Source organism: Phocoena sinus, chromosome 11, assembly GCF_008692025.1.
Source record: "Phocoena sinus isolate mPhoSin1 chromosome 11, mPhoSin1.pri, whole genome shotgun sequence".
NCBI lineage: Eukaryota > Metazoa > Chordata > Mammalia > Artiodactyla > Phocoenidae > Phocoena > Phocoena sinus.
This window is the reverse complement of record NC_045773.1, coordinates 59329184-59354990: the sequence shown is the minus strand read 5'-3', so window position 1 is coordinate 59354990 and position 25807 is coordinate 59329184. Positions and strand designations below refer to the sequence as shown.

Below are 25807 nucleotides of genomic sequence, written 5' to 3'. Positions count from 1 at the left end.
GTACATGTGACGATACATGTGATGCATGGATCAATCTCAAAAACATGAAAAAGTCAGACACAAAATACTTAAGACTGTACAGGGCTTCCCTGGTGGCTCAGTAGTTGGGAGTCCGCCTGCTGATGCGGGGGACGCGGGTTTGTGCCCCGGTCCGGGAGGATCCCACATGCCATGGAGCGGCTGGGCCCATGAGCCATGGCCGCTGGGCCTGCGCGTCCGGAGCCTGTGCTGCACGGCGGCGGGAGAGGCCCGCGTACTGCAAAAAACAAAAACAAAAGACTGTACAATTCCATTTATGTGAAGTTATAGAATAGCTAAAGCCACGGTGACAAAAGTCAGACCAATAGTTGCTTCTGGGTGTGGAGGGCGGGGAAGAATGCTGAGGGGCTCAGGGGGCCTCTTGGATGGTGGAAACATGCTGTCTCTTGATGCGGGTATGTGTTACATCAAACTGTAGACCTGAGATCTGTGCATTTCACTAAATGTAAATTGTAGCCTCAAATTTAAAAATCTCACCCCTAAACAACAGGGACCTACTATATACTACAGGGAACCATATTTGATATCTTGTAATAACCTATAGTGGAAAGAATCTGAAAAAGAATATAATACATATAAATATAATTGAATCACTTTGCTGTATACCAAAAACTAACACAACATTGTAAATCAACTATACTTAAATGAAAAAAAAAAATCTCACCCATAAAAACCCACAGTATTTTCCAATCTCTTATTCTGATTCTCTGTCCTGCTTTCCTGAAAGTGTTAGATAGCTTAGACCCACTATACTGAGCCTTTCAATAAATATGAGTTCCTTTTTTCTTCTTATCCCACCCATTTCAAAGTCCTTCCTATGCCATTACCTTGCATTTTGAACATGAGTCAGGAATTCCAGGCAGGAGGCAATCACAGTAGTTCCTTCATCAAGCATTTGCTGACTGCTTGTTTTGTATAGTGAAAATCCAGAGGAAGGTATTAATTAAGGAGACACTTCAAAAGTAGAATAGGCAGGATGTGGGAATTCAGGGAAGACTAGGATAAAGGGAGTAGAGAAGATGATTTACATCTAGCATGATCTTTGGAATCAAGCCAAGAAATGAGCAAATCGATTATTCTTCTCAGGAAAGGATTATCCTCATCTTTAAACATATAAACATAAGGTGTCTCTAACCTGAGAAATGTGTTTCCTTAAAGTTTTTTACCTTTAAAAACCTGTAAGGGACCCAAATGTTGTATTGGTATAAATGTACATCTGCCTGTGAATGCTAAATTTATTTTAGAAAAATCACTTTGTACTCTTCGATTCCAGTGGGCACTGTTGACACCACCAGTACAATGCTGGCTTACTTTGTCTCTTCTTTCTTTTTCCTCTCATCAGTTTGATAAAGGCTACTCTTACAATATCCGTCATAGCTTTGGAAAGGAAGGCAAGAGGACAGACTATACGCCTTACAGTTGCCTGAAGATTATCCTAACCAATCCACCAAGCCAAGGGGATTATCATGGTAAGTGCTTCCTCTGGATGTGTCTGTGATGTACAGGAACCCAGGAGCTCTGTAGGAAACACTGAAACAGTGGAATGGTTTTTGCATTACTAAGGGGAACGGGTTTGTAGCTTGTGTCGGTCATCAGGTCAAGCCAGAGCTCCACTAAATTCTAGTGGTATGTCTTATTATTGAGCTGGGTCAGCACAAGAAAGTGGTTCTGCTGTGCTCTACTTTGTGCTGGACTGGGCTCTTTAGTCCTCGGTCCCCTTCACCTGCTATTCTCTTTCTCCTGTTCTGCATGTGTCTTAGAAGGCTGATGCGAGTTCTTCAAAGCTTTTAAAAATTGAGTGCCTCGAATTTTGGAACAGTAGATCGATCAATTTTCAAAGACTACTGAGGGAGAGTGTGTTTTATTCTCATTACTATCATCTGATTGACAAAGATTGAGGGATTTAACAAGTCACAGTTTCAAACATCTATCAATTTGCCTAAGTTGTAGGTTAAAAAGAAAGTTAATCTGTTTTCTGTAGATTTCTGAGTTTAACAACTTTTTTCTAAAATAGTTCTCTGAGCATACCTTGAAAAGCTCCTCACTTGTCTGGTATGTGAGAGGATGATTTAATAGTCCATATTAGTTAAATTTTCTAGATTACCAAAACTGACTGCAATATGTGTCAAAACTTTTTCTTGTTTTAGCATCTTAAATGAAATTCTTTTTTAGAAGATCACACACTTGCAGGCTGTTAAAGATCCAAAAAATCTCAAATGGAATTTTAAGAAAGATGCTTCATGTGTCCAGAGCATTCATATTTAGTAGATGGCAAAGGTGGCCAGTCCGGGAACACACAGTGAGCGGTTTTCACCACTTGTGTCAGGCACTTACGGAACTTTTAGAAATACAGGCTTAGGCTCCACCCTCAGACGCATAAACTCAGATTTATTTGCTAGTTCTCTGGGTGATTTTGATGTCTTCTAAACTTTGAAAACAACTGACCAGATACTTGTGGTGAGAAAGTCTGTAGCTTTTCCCAGTGGCCACACCAGGGAGTAACTTACACTGAGCTTGGCCAAGTGAAACTCCCAGTGGTTCTTCTGTCGGTTTCCAGGTCCTCACACTCAGCACTTACTTAGTTGATTTTTATTAGCTTAAAGACAGGATTTTATATTTCTTCTTCCTGTTTTTGTATCTTATTTATTCTGGTCCATTCTGTTTGTTTTACTTTGTTTTTAATTTAAACTCTATCAGCTAGAAAATAATACACAGCTAACTCTTGAACAGCAGGGGTTTGAACTGCGTGGGTCCATCTTACACGCAGATTTTTTCCAACAAATGTATACAGTACTACACGATCCAAGGTTGGCTGAATCTGAGGATGTGGAACCTCGGATACGGAGGGCCAACTGTGGGACTTGGGTACCTGCAGACTTTGGTATCCCAGGCAGGTCCCAGAACCAGTCCTCTGTGGATGCTGAGGGACCACTGTACTTAGCAAACACTCAACGAGGTCATATTGTTTTTTAGACACATTGATCTACCCTTTCTTTAAGTGAATAAGCTATATTTTTGTGGAGCAGTTTTAGGGTCGCAGCAGTACTGAGCAGGAGGTATAGAGAGTTCCCGGGTGCCCTCTGCCCCACACTTGCTCAGCTGTCCCCATGTCAACACGGCCCACAGCAGAGGGCTTGTCCCTTTGAGCTGAGGATGTGCTCTCTGTTGGGTGTAGCCAGTTATGGATATCATTTCTGTCCCAGAATGATGGTGCTCGTGAGCTCACTGTGTTGTTGCAGATTCTCCATCTGCGGGATCTGTCCAGCTTGATGGAGGTGGAGTCCAGCAGTGGAGTCAGCACTTCTCCTTGCAATTCTGTCAGGTTTTCCCTGATGTGTTTTGATGCTCTTTTGTTAAATGTATACACATTACGGATGGTGATGTCTTCTTGGAGTATTCACCCCTTATCGTTATGTAATGCCCCTTTTTATCCTGCATAAACTCCCATCCTTTGAACACTGCTCTGTCTGAAAGTAACATAGATACTCCCACTTCTTTGATTTGTGTTCGCATGCTGTATCTTTCTCTGTCTTTACTTTCAATCCATATGAGTCTTTAAAGTGGCTTTCTTGTATACAACATACCGTAGGGTCTTGATTTTGATCCATTGTGACAATCTATGTTTAATTGGTGACCACTGACGTTTAAAGTAATGATTGGTATAGTTGGATTAATGGCTGCCATATTTGTTAGTGTTTTTTATTTGTTGCCCTTATTCTTCATTTGTTTTTGTCTTACATACATTTTCTGCCTTTTGTGGTTTTAACTGAGCATTTTATATGATTCCATTTTTTTTCTCAGCATATCTATTGTATTTCTTTCGTTACTTTTTAAATTAGTTTTATTTTTTAAAGAGTTTTCACTATATGTGTACAACTAATCCAACTCTCTTTTCAGATCACCACATCACACATAAGTAATGCAAGTACCTTATAATAATGAATATTTCTACTTCCCTGTATCATTCTGTCATTCATTTCATTTATACTTAAGAATATATAAACACACACAGATATATACATAAACATGCATAACAGAATACACTGTTTCCATTACTTTGAACAAACTGTTATCTGTCATATTAGTTATGAATAAGGAAAATAAAAGTTTTTATATTACCTTTCCTTATCATTCTCTGATGTTCAGATTTTCTTTGGGTAGATCTGAATTTCTGGTTTGTATCATTTTATTTCTCTTTGAAGAACTTCTTTTAATGTTTCTTGCCCTGCAGGTCTGGCAACAGATTACCTGAATTTTTTTTTGTCAGAGAAAATCCTTATTTCTCCTCTTTTGAAGGAGAATTTCTCAGGGTACAGAATTCTGGGTTTGAGGGATTTTTTCTCTCAACAGTTTAACTGTTTCACTCCACTCTCTTCTTGCACAGTTTCTGAGGATAGGTTAGATATAATTGCTTTCTTTGCTTCTCTGTAGGTAAGGTGTTTCCCCTTTGGCTTCTTTCAAGATTTTTCTTTGTTATTGATTTTCTGAAGTATGAATATAATATGCCTAGCTGCCTTTTTTTGGCATTTATCCTGCTTGGTGTTCTCTGAGCTTCCTGGGTCTGTGGTTTGGTGTCTGACATTAATTTGGGGGAAATTCTCTGTCATTATTGCTTCTGTTTCTTTCTCTCTCTCTCCTCCTTCTGGTATTCCCATTCTCATATGTTACACCTTTCATAGTTGTTCACAGTTCTTGGCTATTCTGTTCTTGTTGTTTTTCCTTTTGTTTTTTTGGTTTTGAAGTTTCTATTGACATATCCTCAAGCACAGAGATCTTTTCCTTAGCTGTGTCTGCTAATAAGCCCATCAAAGGCATTCTTCATTTCTCTTACAGTGTTTGCATCTCTTTTTGATTCTTCCTTAGAATTTCCATCTGTCTGCTTACATTACACATCTGTTCTTGCATGTTGTCTACTTCTTCCGGTAGAGCCCTCAGCATATTAATCATAGTTAATTTAAATTCCCAGTCTGATAACTCCAGTATCCCTGCCTTATCTGGCTCTAATTCTGACACATTTTCAGTCTCTTCACACTGTTATTTTTTTGTTGAAAGGTAGACGTGAGAAACTCCAGTACATAGGTCTGTAGTGATGCAGTGGTAAGCAGGGGGTTGTCTATAGTGTTGGATTGGGTAATTGGGTCTCAGTGTTTAGTGACCCTGTGGCTGTGGGCTGTGAACTTCAACAGTGATTCTCAGCTTCCTCCCTTTGAGGGGACAGGACGGCCCCAGAAGGCTGGAGCTGGGCATTTCTCTTCCCCCCAGGTAGGTCAGGCTCTGGTAAAATAGTTTCTCCTGAGGGCAGCCTTACTAAGAGGAACAGAGTACTCCAGAGTATTTAAAATGGTACCTTTGCTTACCCCCGTGCTAGAGCATGAGGGGGATTTCTCTGTTATTCACTGTGAGCACCTGGTAGAGCCCCTGAAGTTCAGCTGCAAAGTGTGGCCCTCCTCTGACTGGTCTCCCTGGAGCTTCTGACTCTCAGACCTGTTCACACAGAGTCTCCAGAAATTTGTCAGTTACAGGTTAGGTTTTCCTACCCCAGTGCTGGTTCCTACAGAGAGTTCTGCTCTGGTTTGTTGTGATTCTCTCTGTCTGCCTCTCCCTCCAATTTGGGGGGCAGTGGTTTGCCCTGTGACCTCATTTCTTTGACAGATCTGAGAGGAGTTGTTGATTTTTCAGTCTGTTCAGCTTTTTTTTTTTTTTTTTTTTTTTTTTCACGGTATGCGGGCCTCTCACTGTTGTGGCCTCTCCCGTTGCGGAGCACAGGCTCCGGACGCGCAGGCTCAGCGGCCATGGCTCATGGGCCCAGCCACTGCGCGGCATGTGGGATCTTCCCGGACCCGGGCACGAACCCGTGTCGCCTGCATCGGCAGGCGGACTCCCAACCACTGCACCACCAGGGAAGCCCTGTTCAGCTTTTTACTTGTTAGGATGGAGTGACAACTTCTAAGCTCTTTCTGTGCCAGACTGGAAACCAGAAGTCTCTATCCTTTTAGATTTGTGTAGTTTGCAAAGCTCTGTAGCCCCTAGGTTGACATATTTCATTAACTAGCACTGCCTGGAATGGTGGTGTTCAGCCAGTCAGAGTTGATGTAGGTAGAACTATATTCCAGACTGTTTATCCATCCTTTCCACAAATGTGTGCTGGGAAGTTCTGTTCAACACTTGGCTGGAATCAGCATTAGTTGTGTCTACATTCACTTCATCTTCAGTTACCTGTGGGTTCAGCCCTTTCCAGTTTGGAAGATTGTTCCCTTTGATGTGGAAGATAGAAACAAAGTAGGAATTGTCAAGTTCTGTTTTCTTTCTGTCATTTGTCAAAATAACACCAGCTTCCCTGCTCCTGAGGTGGTTTGTTTCTTCTGTTTTCTTCTTCTTGTGAGCGTAGCTTTGAAAGACTTTTTTGTGACCTCTGGTTTTTTGTCAATCTTCGGTTTCTTCTTGGCTTTGCCCTTTCTGATCCTTTTCATTACAGGTATAGCCATTATTTCAAATGAAATTTGGACAGTTCAATTAATCTGTCTCTTTTTGGTGTCCTTTAATAATTCTGGGCTTAACTAAGCCTCCTTTCTTTCTCATTGGGACCCTTTGCCATTTCATCATCAGACTTTTTTTAGAGTAATAATGTTGGCTAACCCATGTTGGGTGCTTCCTACAAGCCGAGAGAGTGTAAGGGCTTTATCCTCCATTGTCACAGGAACTGTGCGGGTGTATTTCCACACATGACAGACAGTGAAGCTGAGTCAACAGCAAGACACGAGACGTGCCCATGGTCCCCTGACCCATAGCTGGTAAAGTGAGATTCAGATGCAGGAAGGGCAGCTCCAGACTCTTAACTACGTGCTATACAGCTGCTCGTCACACTTCCTCGTACTAAATGGCATTACAGTGTTGATCTTAATAAACTATATACTACGGTGAATTTTGTGACTTTCATAATTTGTAGGGATCCAGTGTTACCATGGATGCTTTTACTTGTAGTTAAGACTTCTGGTAAACACATTTGTTTAGCATCTAGGCTCTTTTTCCGTTATTTTTGCTGCGACCAATTTTCCATTGATTTCATTAAAAATGCACAGTTGTTTCTAATTAACTTACAGGGCCATCATCTGTATGACTGAAAAAAATTATCTGGTTTCCTGTATTAAATTTTAAATTAAGTATGTTGACTTATCATTACAGTTTCTTATTAAAATACTTAAAATTTCCTAAATTTTGGCCTAATACAGCTTTTACATTTCAATTCTTCTGTGTTATTTATGCATATTTTTTAGTAATCCATCCATATTTTTCTCATGAAATAATATAGAGATTACGTGTACCTACTATAAGTTGTTTTTCTATGAAGCAGTTTCCTATTTGTCATCTCATGTCCATCTGGGATTCCTTTAAATTTATATGGATTCTACTCTTTGGGAAGTAGGCATAAAATTAACATGTGAAAATGTTGTGAGATTTTTATATTTCTTAGAGTTTGCACGTTTTTCTTTTTGTTTACACCATCTGTCTTCCTTTATGCCTTTATGTAATTTTTTTAAACTAGAAAAAAATGTGAGATTGTATAAAGTTTTTAGGTAAACTGTTTTATAGCTACTTGGTGATTATCTCTGCTTGTTAGCTAGTAGCATAATTAAAACTGCTTCCTCCTTCTAGTGAGTGGGCAGCCTTGCCTGAGAATGCTGGGATGTTTTATGTAAGTCTTGAGGCTGTAGTGCCCTGGTAACCGCACAGCTCAGTCGTCATTTAGATAAAGAGAGGAAAGCAGTTGCACCCATGGGCAATTAACTTTTTTATTAATAAGCTGTTAGACAATTAAGGGGCGCTGAGACAGTCTTTTGAGTGTGGTGGTGTATTACGTCCGGGTGAATAACCTTGCTGCTGTGCTGCTTGTCGTTGTCAGGGTGCCCCTTCCGGCACAGTGATCCCGAGCTGCTGAGACAGAAGCTGCAGGCATACAAGATCCCTCCCTCAGGGATCAGCCAGGTAGGTCGGACCCTGCCCTGCAGCCTCAGTAATGAGACAGTGGACAGGCCCTTTAGTTTCATGTCATGTTCTTGCAGTGACACGGTGTACTACCTGCTGGGCCTCACACCAAACATCCTATCTTCTGGGTGAATTAAGCCAAAGCTTTGGCTTTTCTGCTTTAGACTCCTTGGAAATTCTAGTTCTTCTGTCTGCTAGGCTGCATATTTACGTAATAACGGAAGCTGAAAACCTTTTTTTTCCTCTCAATTTGTTTTACTGTCTCAATGGGGTGCTTTAAAAAAAGTTTTTAGAGGAATGCATTGAAGCTTATTAATGAAGCTGAAAATCAATGATATCATATTTCATTTTGGAGACTTTGTGCTGCAGGGAAGTTGAAGGAGACGATAACGCAGTATGGACTGGCTGGGCATTCTCATTTACTACGTCAGATCCACACTTCCGAGGATAGTTCATCAGGTCGAACAGTTTATCAAACTACTTTGCCTCGTAAACCACTTAGATAAAAAAAGAAATGCTCAAATGTAAAACCAAATATTTAAGAATATATCGTTTAATAAACATGCGTTTAAAAAACTTGTGCCCTCACAGACATACTGTCTCTCGTGTGCTTTGTAAGTTGGCTTGGATTTTGAAGGAGTTCAAGAGGAGCTTCTGCTTCCTTAGCTGAAAAAGAACAATATCTGTTTTAGAGCCAGAACATCTAAATCATTATATATCAATTTTTTTTCTTGAAAAAAAAATTATTCTAGAAAACTCTACTGCTTCTGCTGCATCGAGTATATATTGAGTTTTGTCAATTCAGTTCAAATCTTACAGTTTTTCCGTCCTCTGGGGAAGGCAGTGCTCAAGGTGCTCTTTGCAAATGCTGAGAAGATTCAGATATAAACCCTGCTCCTTCATAACCAGAATCTGGAGGGAAACATGTGCCAAGTGTAATGAAAGAGGCACACATAGTGTCTCCGCTCTTCTGAAGATGGGGGATGGCTACCAGATTGGGAGGCTGAGGATCACTTCCTGGAAGAGATGCTCTGTGAATTAGGCCTTGAGTGTATGGGGGGTGGTTAAAAAGAGAGAAAGTGTGAATAAAAGACGGTAAGTGTATAGGATTACTAGCATTTCAAGCTTACGGTATTGGTGGCACCAGTACATCAACGTTAATAGGCAACCTAAAAGAAGTTGTTGGTTTGAGAGATTAGGTTTGGAGCTGGGACAGTTAAATGGCAGACAGAATGTGGATTTGTCAGTGCATTAGACAAATTCCAGCTGGAAATCTGATGTTCTTTAGGGTTAGAATTGTAGAACTGTGGGATTGGAAGGGACATTAGAAGAGATCTCTTCACTTTTGTGGAGTTGTGGGGTGTTACATGCCCTTGGGTGCACAGCAACTAAGTCAGTAGAAACAGAAATGGAAGCCAGGCCTTTGGACTCCACGTTTTCTTCTCAACCCCAGTTTACTTTAGAGCTGATTATCGTGAGTTTTCTGTGGGAGAGGAGAACAAATAATGGAGGAGAGGGGGTAGGGAGTCAAAAGCCAGGACTCAGAACAGAATCTTGGCTGATGCTTCCCTTTGTCAGGCAGTAGAAGGACAGAGCAGAAATGGGGGGAGAGGGAGGGAGTACTTCAGGAAAGTGCAGTGTACAAAAGTCAGGAGAGGAGTGTGAGAGGAGGTGTGAACCACAGGGTCCTACGTAGCTGAGGGACTGGGTGGGATTAGGACTGAGGAGAGGTGACTGGATTTGGTGAGAGGCGGCAGTGTCCTGGGGGAAACCAGAGCAAGATCACAGTCACTTAAAGATGAATGAATGAGACAGTGGCTTGGATCTGCAGACAGTGAGCATGTTTCACGGAAGGTGCTAGTGAAAGGGGTGTTGGCGCTATCAGCGTAAGCCTCATGGGTGGTTTGTTTGCGTGTTTGGGGCCAGAGGAGACCTGAGCCTGTTTGTAGGAAGAGGAGAAAAGAACCCATCAGAGAGGGTGGACTTGATAAAGATAGAAACAAAGATAATCCCTCTCTAACCGAGCAGAATTAGCTTATGTCTCCATTACATCATGACCACAGTGTACACCCCTTTGCTCTTTTTCTTTTTCTCCAGTTTTCTTGAGACAAGATTGACATACAGCACTGTATAAGGTGTGCAGCACAGTGTTCTGACTTACATACATCATGAAGTGATGACCACAGTAAGATTAGCAAATATCCATCATCTCATATAGATACAAAAGTAAAGAAACAGAAAAAAGTATATTTTTTCCTCGTAATGAAAACTCTTTATTTTCACATGTAATGCACAGCAGTGTTGATTATGTTTATCATGTTCTACATTACATCCTCAGTAATTATTTATCTTATAACTGGGAGTTTCTACCTTTTGATTGACTGCCTTCATCCAGTTCCCCCTCCCACAACCCCACTTTTGAAAACCACAAGTCTGACCCTTTTTTCTATGAGTTTATTTGTTGGTTGTTTGCTTTTTGAAGTATAATTGACTTACAATGCCATGTTAGTTCCCGGTACACAACATAGTGGTTCGATATTTCTTTATCTTTCAAATAATCACGATGATAAACTCTAGTTACCATCTGTCACCAGACAAAGATATTACATAGTTATTGACTATATTCCCCACACTGTACGTATCATCCCTGTGACTCATTTATTTTATAACTTAAAGTTTGTACCTCTTAATCTCCCTCATCCGTGTCTCTCCTCCCCTCAACCGACTCCCCTCTGGCAGTCACCTGTTTGTTCTGTGTATCTGTGACTCTGGTTCTGTTTGGTTATGTTCATTCATTTGTTTTGTTTTTTTAGATTCCACATATAGGTGAAGTCATATAGTATTTGTCTTTCTCTGTATGACTTGCTTCACTTAGTATAATATTCTTTTGGTCCATCCGTGTCCCAAATGGCAATATTTCATTCTTTTTTATGGCTGAATAATATTCCATTGTATATATGTACACATCTTCTTTGTCCGTTCATCTGTTGATGGGCACTTCATGAAGAATCACTTTTTTAAAAATATAGGCTATTATCATGTTTATCAAGAAGAGTAATGCTTTTATTTAACAGTAGTGAGTATGTATGTACACTCTTACCTTTGACTCCATTGCATTCCTCCATTTATGCTCAATCCACAAGTAGATTCCTTACTTAGTTGCTGTGATAGTAATTTCCACGTCATCCTTTGGACCTGCATTGTAACTTTTTGTCTGAGATGAACACAGATGCAGAGTGCATGTGCTCAAGCTGTAAATAATATTTTGCTCTCATTTAATGTCTTTATTGAGTGGCTTTTCAATAGAGTGAAGCCAGCTCAGGAGCTGTGTTCTAAAGGGAAGAAAGTTGTTGAATGAAAAATCCATGTAAAACATCTTGATGAGTACTTAGTTGCAGGCTGGCATAAGTGCAAATTAGAGCTTAAAAACTCCAAGTGCATGTTAAAATACTGAAAGAAAGTCAAGAAAAATATCATTTAAATGCATTTAAATACAATGTAAGACTCAATGGAGCTACTTTTATTTCAGAGAAAAACTACTTGAAAAAGATACCTTCAACATTAAGAAATACTTAGATCTTAATAATCAGAATTTTGATGATCAGAAGAGAGATAATTGTGACTTAATTGGCATCACCTACTTTTTAAAGAAGCATATTTATAGGATCACATGTCATCATCCTTTTTGAATGAGCTTGGTATCCAGCTTAGGAAGACCGGAACTGAACAACAATAAAGCCAAAGATGATGGGCAGTCCTGCATTTATTCCTCAGACCTCCCCCAAAAGAGAAAAACATGGAGGTCAGGTCACCAGCAAGACATCAGAATCCTAAGTGTTCATACCCCAACAACGTAGCGTAAACACACACACAGTAAGAACAGAGAGAAATGAGTGGAGAACCAGACAAATCCACAGTTACATTTGGAGACTTGAGCGCTCCTCTTTCAGTAATAACTAGAATAAGCAGACAGAGAACAAGTAGGGATGTAGAAGACTTGAGCTGTAAACATACTGCCCCACAGCAGGTGAATGCACACCCACATAGGTCACATCCTGGTCTTTAAAAATCCATTACAAAATTGAAATGAATTGAAATCAGACAAAGTACGTTCTATGACTGTAACCAGTACAGTAAGGGAAGAAAAAGAAATAGAAGGCAGATTAGAAGGGGAGAAAGAAAACCTTCCTCTAATCTCAGACAATGTGATTATCTATGAAAAAAAATGTCAAAGAACCTACCAAAATGCTATTATAACTAATAAATTGCAGGATACTAAGTCAGTATACACACATCAATTATATTTCTTCCAAAAAACAACTGGAAATTTAAAATTTTTAATTATCATATGCAATAGTACCAAAAAGATGTAAATGTTTTTTATATGAATTTATCTACAGAATATGTGCAAGATCTTTATGCTGAGACATTGATGAAAACAGTCAACAGAGTTAGAGGTACACACTACCTAATTTCAAGAATTACTGTAGGGCTACTGTAATCAAGACAGTGTGGTTCTAGGGAAATGATAAACATAGAGATCAACTGGACAGAATAAAAAGTCCAGAAACAGACCCACATATATATGGGCAATGGATTTTTAAATAAAGGTGCCAGAGCAATTCAATAGGAAAAGAATATTTTCCAACAAGTAGTTCTAGAAAAACTGAAAGTCCATATGTCAAAAGAAAAACAAACAATAAAACCTAGACACATACCTCATACCTTTAAAAAAATTAATTTGGAGTGGGTCATAGATCTAAATGTAAACCTTCTAGGAGAAAACAAGAAAATCTGAATAACCTTGGATTCAGTATGTTCAGTAAAAGAAAATGTTGATAAATTAGACTTTATCAAAATTAAAACTTTGGTCTGCAGAAACACTGTTAAGAGAATAATAAAATAGCCATAGACTGGAAGAAAAATATTTGTAAGTGATGTATTTCATAAAGTACTTATCTCCAGAATTATAAAGATATAAAGTCCTCTCAAAGCTCAATAATCAGAAAACAATTTTTTAAGTGAGTAAAAAGTTTGAACAGACATTTCACCAAATATTTGAATAATAAACACGTGAAAAAAACGTTCAGCATTAGGTATTAGGGAAATGCAATTTTAAAAGTATACATCAATTAGAATTGGTCTAATTAAAAAAAAAACAACCTAACAATCCCAAGTGCTGGTGAGGATGCAGAGTGACTGGAAGTCTCATTCTTGCTGGGGGCCCACATGGTAGAGCTGTTGTGAAAGCAGTTGGCAATTTCTTATAAAGTTAAATTTGCACATACTGTTTGAGCTAGTTATACCACTATTAGATAATTATACCATTGAAATAAAAGCCTTAAGTCCACACAAAAACCTGTACATAAGGGTTTATAGTGGCTTTATTCTAATTCCCCCAAACTGGAAAAAACCCAGTGTCCTTCAGCATGTAGTTGGATAAACAAATTGTGTTATACCTCGTTTTATTGTGCTTCACTTTTTTGTGCTTCACAGATGTTGTGTTTTCTTAACAAATGAAGGTTTGTGGCAACCCTGCGTCAAGCAAGTCTGTCGGTGCCATTTTTCCAACAGCATTTGCTCAGTTCGTACCTCTGTGTCAGGTTTTGGTAGTTCTTGCAGTATTTCAAACTTTTTCATTATTATTATATTTGTTATGGGTGATCTGTGAGCGGTGATCTTTGATGTTACTATTGTAATTTTGGGAGGCACCACGAGCTGCGCCCATGTAAGATGACAAACTTAATCAGTAAATATTGTGTGTGTTCTGACTGCTCCGCTGACCGGCCGTTCCCTCATCTCTCTTCCTCTCCTCTGGCCTCCCTCTTCCCTGAAACACAACAATATTGAAATTAGGCCAGTTAATAACCCCATAATGGCCTCCAAGTGTTCAAGTAAAAGGAATAGTCAAACGTACCTCACTTTAAATCTAAAGATTAAGTTTAGTGATGAAGGCAAGTCAAAAACCAAGACAGGCTGAAAGCTAGACCTCTTGCACCGAACAGTTAGCCAAGTTGTGAATGCAAAGGAAAAGTTGTCGAAGGAAATTAAAAGTGTTACTGCAGTTACTGCAGAACACATGAATGATAAGAAAGTGAAACAACCTTATTGCTGATAGGGTGAAAGCTTTAGTCTCTGGATAGAAGATCAAACCAGCCACAACATTCCCTTAAGCCAAAGCCTAATCCAGAGCAAGGCCCTAACTCTCTTTAATTCTGTGAAGGCTGAGAGAAGTGAGGAAACTGCAGAAGAAAAGTTTGAAGTTAGCAGAGGTTGGTTCATGAGGAAAGAACCAAGGAAAGAAGCCGTCCCCATAACACGGAAGTGCAAGGTGAAGCAGCAAGTGCTGATGTAGAAGCTGCAGCAGGTTATCCAGAAGGTCTAGTTAAGATAATGAATGAAAGTGGCTGCACTAAACAACAGGTTTTCAATGTAGGCGAAGCAGCCTTACATTGGAAGAAGATGCCATCTAGGACTTTCATAGCTAGGGAAGAGAAGTCAATGCCTGGCTTCCAAACTTCAAAGGACAGGCTGATTCTTGTTACGGGCTGATGCAGCTGGTGACTTTAAGTTGAAGACAGTGCTCATTTACCATTCCAAAAATCCTAGGGCCCTTGAGAATTATGCTAACTCTACTCTGCCTGTCCTCTGTAAATGGAACAACAAAGCGTAGATGACAGAACATCTGTTTACAGCATGGTTTACTGAATATTTTAAGCCCACAGTTGAGACCTACTGCTCAGGAAAAAAAAAAAAGATACCTTTCAAATTATTACTGCTCATTGACAATGCACTTGACCACTCAAGAGTTCCAGTGGAGATATATAAAATTTATGTTGTTTTCCTGCCTGCTAACCTAACATCTACTCTGCAGCCCATGGACAAGGAATAATTTCAACTTCCAAGTCTTATTTAAGAAATACATTTTGTAAGGCTATAGCTGCATGGGATCTGGGAAAAGTCAATTGAAAACCTTCTGAAAAGAATTCACCATTCTAGATGCTGTTAAGAACATTTATGATTCATGGGAAGAGGTAAAATATTAACATTAACAGGAGCTTGGAAGATGTTGATTCCAGCCCTCATGGATGACTGAGGGGTTCAGGACTTCAGTGGAGGAAGTAATTGCAGATAGGGTGGGTATAGCAAGAGAACTAGAATTAGAAGTGGGGCCCAGAGGTGTGATTGAATTGCTACAATCATGATAAAACTTGAATGGATGAGGAATTGTTTCTTGTGAATCAGCAGAGAAAGTGGTTTTTTGAGATGAAATATAATCCTGGTGAAGATTGTTGAAATGACAACAAAGGATTTAGAATATTCTATAATCTTAGTTGATAATGCAGCAGCAGGGTTGGAGAAGACTGACTCCAGTTTAGAGAGAAGCTCTCCTGTGGGTAAAATGCTCACACAGCATTGTATCCTACAGAGAAATCATTTGCAAGAGGAAGAGTCAGTTGACATGGCAGATTTCATTGTCTTATTTTTAGAAACTGCCACAGCCACCCCAGCGTTCAGCAACCACCACCTTGATCAGTCATCAGCCGCCAACATCGAGGCAAGACCCTCCCCCAGCAAAAAGATTAAGACTTGCTGAAAGCTGATGATGGTTAGTGGTTTTTTTTGCAATGAAGTATTTTTAAATTAAGACATGTGCATTGTTTTTTTTAGGCATATAGCTATTACACACTTAATAGCACTGGGAAACCAAACAATTTGTAGCTCACTTTATTGTGATACTCGCTTTATTGCAGTGGTCTGGAACTGAACCCACAGCATCTCTGAGGCTGCCTACAGGCATGCAATGGAATATTACTCAGCAATAAAAAAGGAACAAACTACTGGTATACCCAACAGCAGGCATCATGCTAGGTGAAAGAAGCCATATGGTATGATTCCTTTTATGTGACATTCTGGAAAAGACAAATCTATACGTACAGAAAACAGTGATTGCTGGGAATGGAGGAGGTGTTAGTTACAAAGGGATGGGAGGTCATTTGGGTGATGGAAATGTTCAATCTGATTGTGGAGGTGGTATCATGACTGAATTTGTCAAATTTTGCAGAACTATACACTAAAGGGGGAATATTTTACTGTATGAAAATTATACCTTTTTTAATGGAAAAAAAGAGAATAGGTAAGTGGTAGCATAAAGAGCCAGTTACTCATCTTTCATAGCAGGAATTCAATAGGTTAAGTTAATAAATAAAGAACCCAAAATATCAGCACGTAATTTAGAATTATATAGGCAACAATCTAAATATATGGCCCAAAGTGGAAGTGATGAAAAGTAATTGCATCTTGGGAACAGACCAAGCAGGGAAGAAATGTGGTGTGGAAGCTTTTGATATTAGTAATTAGCTGCACTGTATACTAAAAAACTTATTTTTCACTTCCACAGGCTTAAAGGTTGAATGGGACAGTCTCATGTTATGTATGAAGTATAAATTAAGTGGTGTGTGCCTAATGGGTAGGTGGTAATAGCAGTAGTAAGAGCTGATGTGAGGTCTTTGGATGTGAGGGTTTTAACCTTTATCGCTCTGTCCTCCCACTACCTACCGTAGTGTCCTGTCCATGTTAAGGGCTGTGAAAGATCTGAGATTTTGTCCTCCTTGCTACCTGAGAACTTAGCTGCCACAATTTCACAGATGATGGCAGAAGACCTGAAGGTTGTAGCCGTAGCAGTATATCAGCGTTTTCTTGTGTCAGCTCCCAGAGCCCCAGTTCCCACAGAGCAGTGTGAGGAAGGCCAGGTACTGTGGCCTGTGCAGTGGGTTCTTTCGGAGGAGAGAAACTCCAAGTGTGGGGTTCTGGATCTTTCCTCTTGGACAGTGCACATGCCTACAGTTCCGTTCAGTGGAAGGTTCTGTATGTAAGGCTGTTGGTTACAGGAACATCCTTGAAACAGTGATCTGGAGCAAAGGCCATTGTTTTCTGTGCTTGTAAAATGTTCAGAGATTTGAGACCCTGGAAAATCCTCTCTTAACTGTCCAAGCTGGTGACCAAATGAATAAATAAGTATGTCTACAAGCTGTATTGGCCAGTTTTTTTTTATTGGCACCTTCCCTTTTTCCTCCTTAAAATACTGGTATGCATTTTAAGCTCAATTTCTTTTAAGAATTTCCAGTGAGGTAATAATCCTTGCAGTGCTTTGCTAGTTTGTTCAGTTAACCATATCTGTCAGTAGTTCCTGCCTAATTTAGGTGTCTTGAGTTTTGGTCTTTACTTTTCATTTTGCTTTCACCCTTTGCATAAAAATTGCAATTTTATGATGAAATACTAATATTTTAAGATACAGACATTTTAAGAATCTGCATTCAGAATATTGAATAAAATCTCTAAATGATCTTAAATACGTTTATTTCTCTGAAGAGGTTGTTTTTTTGTTGTTGTGAAAAGACACACTTGAAATTTTCAGATTGCAGTTTTTTCACTGGCGCCTGGAACAGTGTGCTATATCCTTTCTTACTAGTAAAATTGTCTTCTTACTGTGCTGAGTAACATATGACATATCTTTAATTCTCATACAGTTTAATAAAGAACAGTAATTGCTGCCCACAGAGTACCTTTAAAGGTGATAGTTCTTTGTACTATGTGTCATAGTAGAGCTAACACCTTTTGTTGTAATCTGTGAATGCTTTTACTCCTCAGTAGCTTTTCTCTCTTATTAGGTAGAAGTGAGCGGTGTGCTTGGTCTGTCACTGGACACAGGACTTCCTTTCTGGTTTTATATTCTGGTCTGCTCTGCACGATTGTGCCAAGGGCTGGGATGGGGGCTTTACACAGTGGACTGGGTTTCCCTTGGCTCTCGCCACCCTGTCATCCTGTGATGAGGGGTTCAGACCTCAAAGCAACACTGGAGAAGGTGGGACCCATGCGCCCCGTGGCCCTGATGCTACAGAGCTCTGTTCCTCTGCAGCACTTTCCATTCTTATTTTTCTTTTTACTGTTAATTCAGTTGAAATTCTTTTTGGTTTCTTTCAGGGAAAACCTTTACTGTGAGGTGAATAATGATCTGGGGGTACCTACATTTAGGAATATGTTTAATACATTATTTAAACACTGGCAAATAATATGAAATAAAGATAAGAATAGCTCAGAGTATAAATTACAGTTGGTAACAGAGTTTCAAAAATCCCCGTTACTTTTTTTTTATTTAAGTAAAATTCACATGATATGAAATTAACCATTTAAAAGCATACAATTCAGTACACTTAGTACATTCACAGTGTTGTGCAACCACCACCAGCCAGCTCGTGACCCCAGTGAAACCCGGTCCCTGGGAAGTAGCCCACCCAGCCCTGGCAGCCTGCTGTCTCTATGATCTGTCCATGCTGGGGATTGCATGTAAATGGAGTCATACAACAGGTGACCTTTTGTGTCTGGCTTCTTTTACTGAGCGTGTTTTCGAGGTTCCTCCTTGTTGTAGGATCTATCAGTACCTCATCCCTCTTTGTGGCTGAATAGTATTCCATTGTGTGTTTATCCATTCACCCCTTGATGGACAGTAAGTTGTTTCCCCCTTTCAGCTGTATGGTCTGAGAGCACCACTGTGAACATTTCACATACAAGTATCTGTCTGAGTGCCTACTTTCAGTTCTTTTGTGTATACACCTAAAAGTAGAATTGCTGGGTCATAACGTAATTCTGTGTTTAACTAATTGAGGAATTGCCAGGCTATTTTCCACTGAGGTGATACAATTTTACATTCCCACCAGCTGTGTTGTGAGGGTTTTATATGTTCTCTGCTTCCTTGCCAACGTTTGTAATCCCACCCCCCTTTTGTTTCAGTTATAACCACCTGTGTTAGTTTTCTTGGACCACTGTAACAAAGTGCCACAAAATGAGTGGCTTAAAAAAAATTATTGTCTATAGTTTTGGAGGCTAGAAATCTGAACTCAAGGTGTTGGCGGGTTTTGCTCCTTCTGAGGCTGTGAGGGAGGATCTGTTCCAGGCCTCTCCTGGTTCCTGGCGGTTTGCTGGCATCTTTCGCTTTGTACATGCATCACCCTAATCTCTGCCTTCATTTTAACGTGGCGTTCTCCCTGTGTCTTTACATTGTCTTCCCTCTGCGCGTCCTCTTTCCTCTTTGTAAGGACACCAGTCGTATTGGATTTGGGCCGACCCTGATGACCTCATTTTAGTTTCATTACCTCTGTAAAGACCCTGCCTTCAAATAGGGTCCCGTTCTGAGGCAGGAGGGATTGGGACTTTAACATGCCCTTTTTGAAGGAACACAATTCAGCCCATAACACCATCCTGATAGGTGTGAAGTGGTACCTCACTGTGGTTTTTACTTACATTTCTCCGATGACTAATGCTGTCATGTGCTTGTTGGCTGTTTGTATGTCTTCTTTGGAGAAATGTCTGTTCACATCTTTTGCCCATTTTGAATTGTGTTGTCTTTTCGTTATTGAGTTTAAGAGTTCCTTATATTTTTTGGATACTAGATATCTGATTTCTGTCTTAGTCCATTTTGGCTGCTATAACAAGTTACCATAGGCTGGATAGCTTCTAACAACAGATGTATTCTCATGGTTCTGGAAGCTGGGAAGTCCAAGATCAAGGTGCTGGCAGATTCAGTGCCCACTGAGGCCCCATCTCATGGTTCATGGATGGTCATCTTCTCACTGTGTCCTCATGAGGCAGAAGGGGACGAGAGCTCTCTGGGGTCTCTCTTATAGAGCACTGATCACTTACCAAAGGCCCTACCTCTTTGTACCATCACATTGGGGGTTAGGATTTTAACATACATATTTTGGAGGGGATATAAACATTCAGTCTATAACAGTTTGCAAATTTTCTCTCCCATTCTGTAGGTTGTCTTAACACTTCTTTGACAGTTTCTTTTGATGGACAAGAGCTTTTAATTTTGATGAAATCCAGTATGTTTTGTTCTTGTTGGTTGTTACTTGTAGTTTTGATGTCATATTTAAAAGCCCATTGCTAAATTCAAGGTTATGAAAATGGACACCTATATTTTATTGTAGGAGTCTTATAGTTTGAACTCTTATATTTAGGTCATCAATCCATTTTGAGTCAATTTCTATATATGATGTGATGATATACAAGGATCCATCTTCATTCTTTTTCATGTGGATGGCCTGTTGTCTCAGCACCATTTACTGAAAAGACCATTTTTCCCATCATAATGGTCTTACACCCTTGTCAAAACTTCACTGGACCTAGTTATATGGGTTTATTTCTGGACTCTCGATTCTATAGTGTTGGTCAGTATGTCTCTCTTCTTGCCATATAACACTTTTTTGGTTGCTTTAGTATTGTAGTAGGTTTCGAAATCAGGAAGTTTGAATTCTCCAACTTCACGTTCCTCTTTTTCAATATTGTTTTGGCTATTTGGAGTCCCTCGCAATTCCATATGAATTTGAGGATTGGCTTTTCCATTTCTGTAGAAAAGGCCATTGGAACTTTCATAGGGATTGCGTTGAATCTGTAGATTGCTTTGGGTAGTATTGATATCCTTTCAATATTATCTTTCAGTCTGTGAACAGGGGACTTCTTTATGTTTGTTTAGGCCTTTAATTCCTTTCAGCAATGTTTTGCAGTTTTCAGCATATGTGTCTTTCACTTCCTGGGCCAAATTTATAGGCATTTTATTCTTTTGAATGCTGTTGTAAATGGAACTTTTTCTTAGTGTCCTTTTCTGATTGTTCACTACTAGTGTTAGAACTACAACTGATTTCTTTGGGTTGTTCTTGTATCTGGCAACTTTGCTGAGTTCATTTATTAGTTCTAATTGGTTTTTTTTAATGGATTCTGTAAGATTTTTTCTGCATATAAGACCGTGTCATCTGTGAATAGGTATAGTTTTGCCTTTTCGTTTTCATTTGGATGCCTTTTTATTTCTTGCCTAATTGCTCTGATTAGGACTTCCAGTGCATTGTTGAATAGCAGTGGTGAAAGCAGGCATCCTTGTCTTGTTCTTCATTTCAGGGGGAAGACTTCTGTCTTTCACCAAGGATATGTTAGCCATAGGTTTTTCATAAATGCCCTTCATCATGTTAAGGAAGTTTCCTTCTATTCTCTGTGTGTGTTTAACCATGAAAATGTGTTGGATATTTTCAGATACTTTTTCAGCATCTGAAATGATCATATGGTTTTTGTCCTTCCTTCTATTAATGTCATATATACATTGATTGATATTCATATGTTGAACCACCCTTGCTTCACTGGGATAAATCCCACTTAGTCATGGTTTATAATACTTTCAGTGTGCTGCTGGATTTGGTTTGCTAGTATTTTGTTGAGAATTTTTGCATCCTGTATTCATAAGGGATATTGGTCTATAATTTTCTTGTGATGTCTTTCTTTGCCTTTACTATCAGGGTAATGCTGGCCTCATAGAATGAGTTAGGAAGTGCTCACTCCTTTTTTGGAAGGGTTTGAGAAACACTGGTATTCTTCTCTAAATGTTTGGCTGCCATCTAGTCCTGGGCTTTTCTTTGTTGGGAAGTTTTTAAATACTCAGTCTCTTTGCCGATTACAGGTTTGTTCAGATCTTCTGTCTTCTTAGGTCAGTTTTGGTAATTTGTGTATGTCTAGGAATTTGTCCAGTTCATCTAGGCTGTCTAATTTGTTGTTGTGAAGTTGTTCATAGTTTTCCCTTATCCCTTTCATTTCAGTTAAGTCGTTAGTAATGTCCCCACTTTTCTGATTTTAGTTATTGTGTCTTGTGTCTTTTTTTCTTTGTCAGTCTTTGTCAATTTTTTTTTTTTTGCGGGGGGCGGGGTATGCAGGCCTCTCACTGTTGTGGCCTCTCCCGTTGCGGGGCACAGGCTCCGGACGCGCAGGCTCAGTGGCTATGGCTCACGGGCCTAGCCGCTCTGCGGCATGTGGGAATCTTCCCAGACCGGGGCACGAACCCGTGTCCCCTGCATCGGCAGGCGGACTCTCAACCACTGCGCCACCAGGGAAGTCTTTGTCAATTTTGTTGACCCTTTCAAAGTACCAAGTTTTGGGTTTGTTTTTTTTTAATTTTCTCTTGTATTTCTGTATTTCTCTTCTCTATTTTATCTCCACTTTAATCTTTATTTCCTTCTTTCTATTGGTTTTGTGTTTAGTTTGCTCTTTTTTTTTCTAGTATAAAGTTAGGTTATTGATTTGAGATTTTTCTTGTTTTTTAGTGTTTACAGCTAGAAATTTCCCCACGAGCACTGTTTTCTCTATATTCTATAAGTTTCAGTGTGTTGTATTTTTGTTTTCATGTGTCTCAAAGTATTTCCCAGTTTCCCTTTTCTTTAATTTTCTTTTTTCCTTGACCCATTGGTTGTTTATGAATGTGTTGTTTAATTTTTACATATTTTTGAATTTTCCAGTTTTCTTTCTGTAATTGATTTATTTCATCCCACTGTGGTCAGAGAAGATGTTTTCTATAATTTCAGTATTTTTAAATTTATTAAGACTTATTTTGTCACCTAACATATGATCTGTCCTGGAGAACGTTCCCTGTTCACTTGAGAAGAATGTGTATTTTGCTGTTTGGGATGGAATGTTCCATATTGTCTGTTATGTCTAGTTGGTTATAGTGTTGTTCAGGTTCTCTTTCCTTGTAGCTCGTCTGTCTAGTTGTTCTACCCATTTATGAAAGAGTTTCCAACTGTTGTTGTAGAGCTGTCTATTACTACCTTCAATTCTTTAGATTTTTCCTTCATGTATTCTGGGTCTCTTTTTCAGTGCCTATATGTTTGTAATTGTTTCATCTTCCTGTCAGATTTATCCTTATATCAGTATATAATGTTGTTTTGTCTCGTAACATTTTTTGACTTAAAATCTGTTTTGCTTGTTGTTAGTATGGCCCCAGCTCTCTTTTGGTTACTATTTTCATTGAATATCTTTTTCCATCCTTTCACTTTCAACCTATTTTTGTCTTTGGATCTAAAGTGAGTCTCTTGTAGAGAGCACATAGTTTGATTATGTAATTCCAGGCATTTTTCCATTCTCTGCAATTGGAGAGTTTAATCTATTTACAGTTAAAATAATTACTGATAAGAAAGGATTCACTTTTGTCATTTTGCTGTTTTCTGTGGGTCACATCCCTTTGTCCCTCAGTTCTTCTATTACTGCCTTCTTTTGCGATTGATATTTTTGCAGTGTACTGTTTGAATTCTCTTCATTTCCTTTTCTGTATATGTATTTTTATTTATTTTCTTACTGGTTACCCTGGGGTTTGTAGTTACCCTCTTAAACTTACGACAGTTAGTACCAGCTTAACCTCTGTAGTATACAAACCTCTGCTTCTGTTTAACTCTGTCCCTCCCCCTTTATGTTGTTGTTGTCACAAATTACATCTTTATACATTGTGTGCCTATTAACATTGATTTATAGTTATTGTTTTATGCATTTGCCTTTTAAATCATATTGGAAGAAAAAGAGGACTTACATATCAAAAATGCAGTAATACTGGCCTTTATATATGATGTAGTTACCTCTACCAGTGTCCTTTATTTTTGTGTGGTTTTCAAGAACTGTCTAGTGACCTTACATTTCTGCCTGAAGGACTCCCTCTAATATCTCCTGTAGGGCAGGTCTACTAGCAACAGACTCCCTCAGCTTTTGTTTATCTGGGAATGTATTAATTTCTCCATTTTTAAAGGGCATATGAATCTTGGTTGACAGCTTTATTCTTGGAGCAAAATATGTTATCATGCTGCCTTCTGTTCTCCTTGGGTTCTGCTGAGAAGGCCGCTGATACTCTTGCTGTTTCTGGTAAGTGAAGAGTGGTTTGTCTTGCTCCTATCCATGTTTTCTTTTGTCTCTTTCAGTGGTTTCTTTATAATGTGTTTCTGTGTGTTTTGTCCTCTTAGGAGTTTGTTGAGCTGTTTGGATGTGTAGTTGTACGTCTTGTATTGAGTCAGGGAGATTTTCAGCCGTTTTCCTTCAACTGTTCTTTATACCCTTCTGTCCCCTCCTTCTGGGTGTCCCGTGTGCATTTGTTGGTGCACCTGCTGGTGTCTCACGTGTCTCTTTGGCTGTGTGCATGTTTCTTCATCCTTTATTCTACTCTTCAGACTGGATGATCTCAACCAATCTACTTCCAAGTTTGCTGATTCTTTTTTCCGCCTGCTGAAATTGGCTACTTTTTCATTTTAGCTATAATTTTCAGCTCCAGAGTTTCTCTCTGGTTCCTTTTTATAGTTTTATTCTCTTTATTGTGATTTTCTCTCTGTTAAGACATCATTCTTCTTTCCTTTAGCTTTTTGTCTATGGTTTCTTTTAGCTCTTTGAGGGTATTTAAGACAACTGATTTAAAGTCTTTGATGAGTCTAATGTCTGTGCTTCCTTGGGACCAGTTTGTATTCATTTCTCCTGTGAATGGACCCTACTTTCTTGTTTCTTTCCAAGCTTTGTAATAATTTCTAGAAAACTGGACATTTCAAATATTCCAAGTTGCTAACTCTGGAAGTCTGACTCTTTGTGTGTGCCTGGTCTGGGCTGTCCACTAGCAGCCACTAGCTACATGCAGTGACGGTTTAGCACTTGAAATGTGGATGGTCCTCACTGAGATGTGCTGAAGGCAGTGGTGTATTGGTAAACCAGCTCTGGGGGAAAGAAGCCTTGACTTATGTCATTTGCTGATTTCTGTTGTGTAAATACTCCTACTGGACTGATGTGAAACTACCAAAGTGATGTTTCAAACCCTAACTTGGGAAGAGTTGTGCACAGTCCATTCTCACAAGCCAGTGGGGTCAGCTCCAGCACACCGCCTGCCGTGAGTAGAAAATATATGCCAGGTTGCAAAGAATTACCATGAAAAAGCATTGTAAAATATCTTAGTATGATATTTTTATATTGATTACATGTTGAAATGACAGTAAACAATATTTATTTAAACAAGATGTATTATTAAAATTAATTTCGTGTTTCTTTTTACCTTTTTAATTGTAGCTATAGAAAATTTTAAATTACAGATGTTACTCGTATTTCCATTGCAGAGTATTGCTCTAAATAGTTGAGACTATTGAGTATTAGAGTGATTAGGTTCTATTTCCATATCATATTTGCTTCTAGCATACAGTTGTGTTTGACCTATTACAGCCAATATTTACATGTTGACCCATAAATGAGTAAAAATAAGGCTACTCATTTTTCAGGTTTTTTATTAAATGATTCATTATTTACAAGTATATTTCTGTATGAATATTGTTTAAACTGTCTTTTTATTTTTCATTTTAGTGTTTTTTTTTAAGAGAGGAAGAGAAAGTATTTTAGTTATTTACTCAGCATAACCATTAATGATTATTTTAACAGCAAATCTAATTGGTGCTTCCCGAAAAATTAATAGTGATATTAAAACCTTGAAATATGTAAAAATGTATGGTCTTTATGCTTTTTGAGAGGTTGGTTAACCTCTCTTTTTCACAGTCCAAACATTCTCAAAAAGTTAGTGACCATGTTCAATCTAAAACTGGTAAATGCCTTTTAATGAAGAAATCTTTCAAAATGGACAGTTTAAAAGACTTAAAAGTAACACTATGTCAAGAAAATTTTATGGCAAAGATAAATCTCAACGACTCCTTACTCAGTGTTCATATAAATCTAAACTACCTAAAGCTCCTGTGATTTTCTTAGGTGAGGGGTATGAAGAGTACTTATCAGTAGATGATGGTATCCATCTGTCCATTACTTTATGAACAGCAACTGCTCTCAAGAGCAGCTTTTCTGTCTTTCATCTCCATGAGCATCTCTTCTCATTTATGAGAATTGCTGCACTTAGCTTTGCTTTTCTTGGTGATGTAGTTGAAAATGTGTACATTGTTCTTGGTAA

The 25807-nt window shown here is 38.9% G+C and overlaps 1 protein-coding gene across 3 annotated transcripts in view; it reads left to right on the top strand.

The window, feature by feature from the left end:
- PRIM2 (DNA primase subunit 2) overlaps window positions 1–25807 on the top strand; it is a 333687-nt gene that overhangs the window by 290521 nt on the left and 17359 nt on the right. For 2 of the 3 annotated variants that reach the window (XM_032649617.1, XM_032649618.1), the window contains exons 11-12: window positions 1382–1508; window positions 7940–8022. In XM_032649617.1, the coding sequence (XP_032505508.1) occupies window positions 1382–1508; window positions 7940–8022 (210 nt within the window). Of the gene's footprint in view, window positions 1–1381; window positions 1509–7939; window positions 8023–8377; window positions 8569–25807 lie in introns of those variants that run through there. The other variant, XM_032649619.1, reaches the window with a different exon arrangement.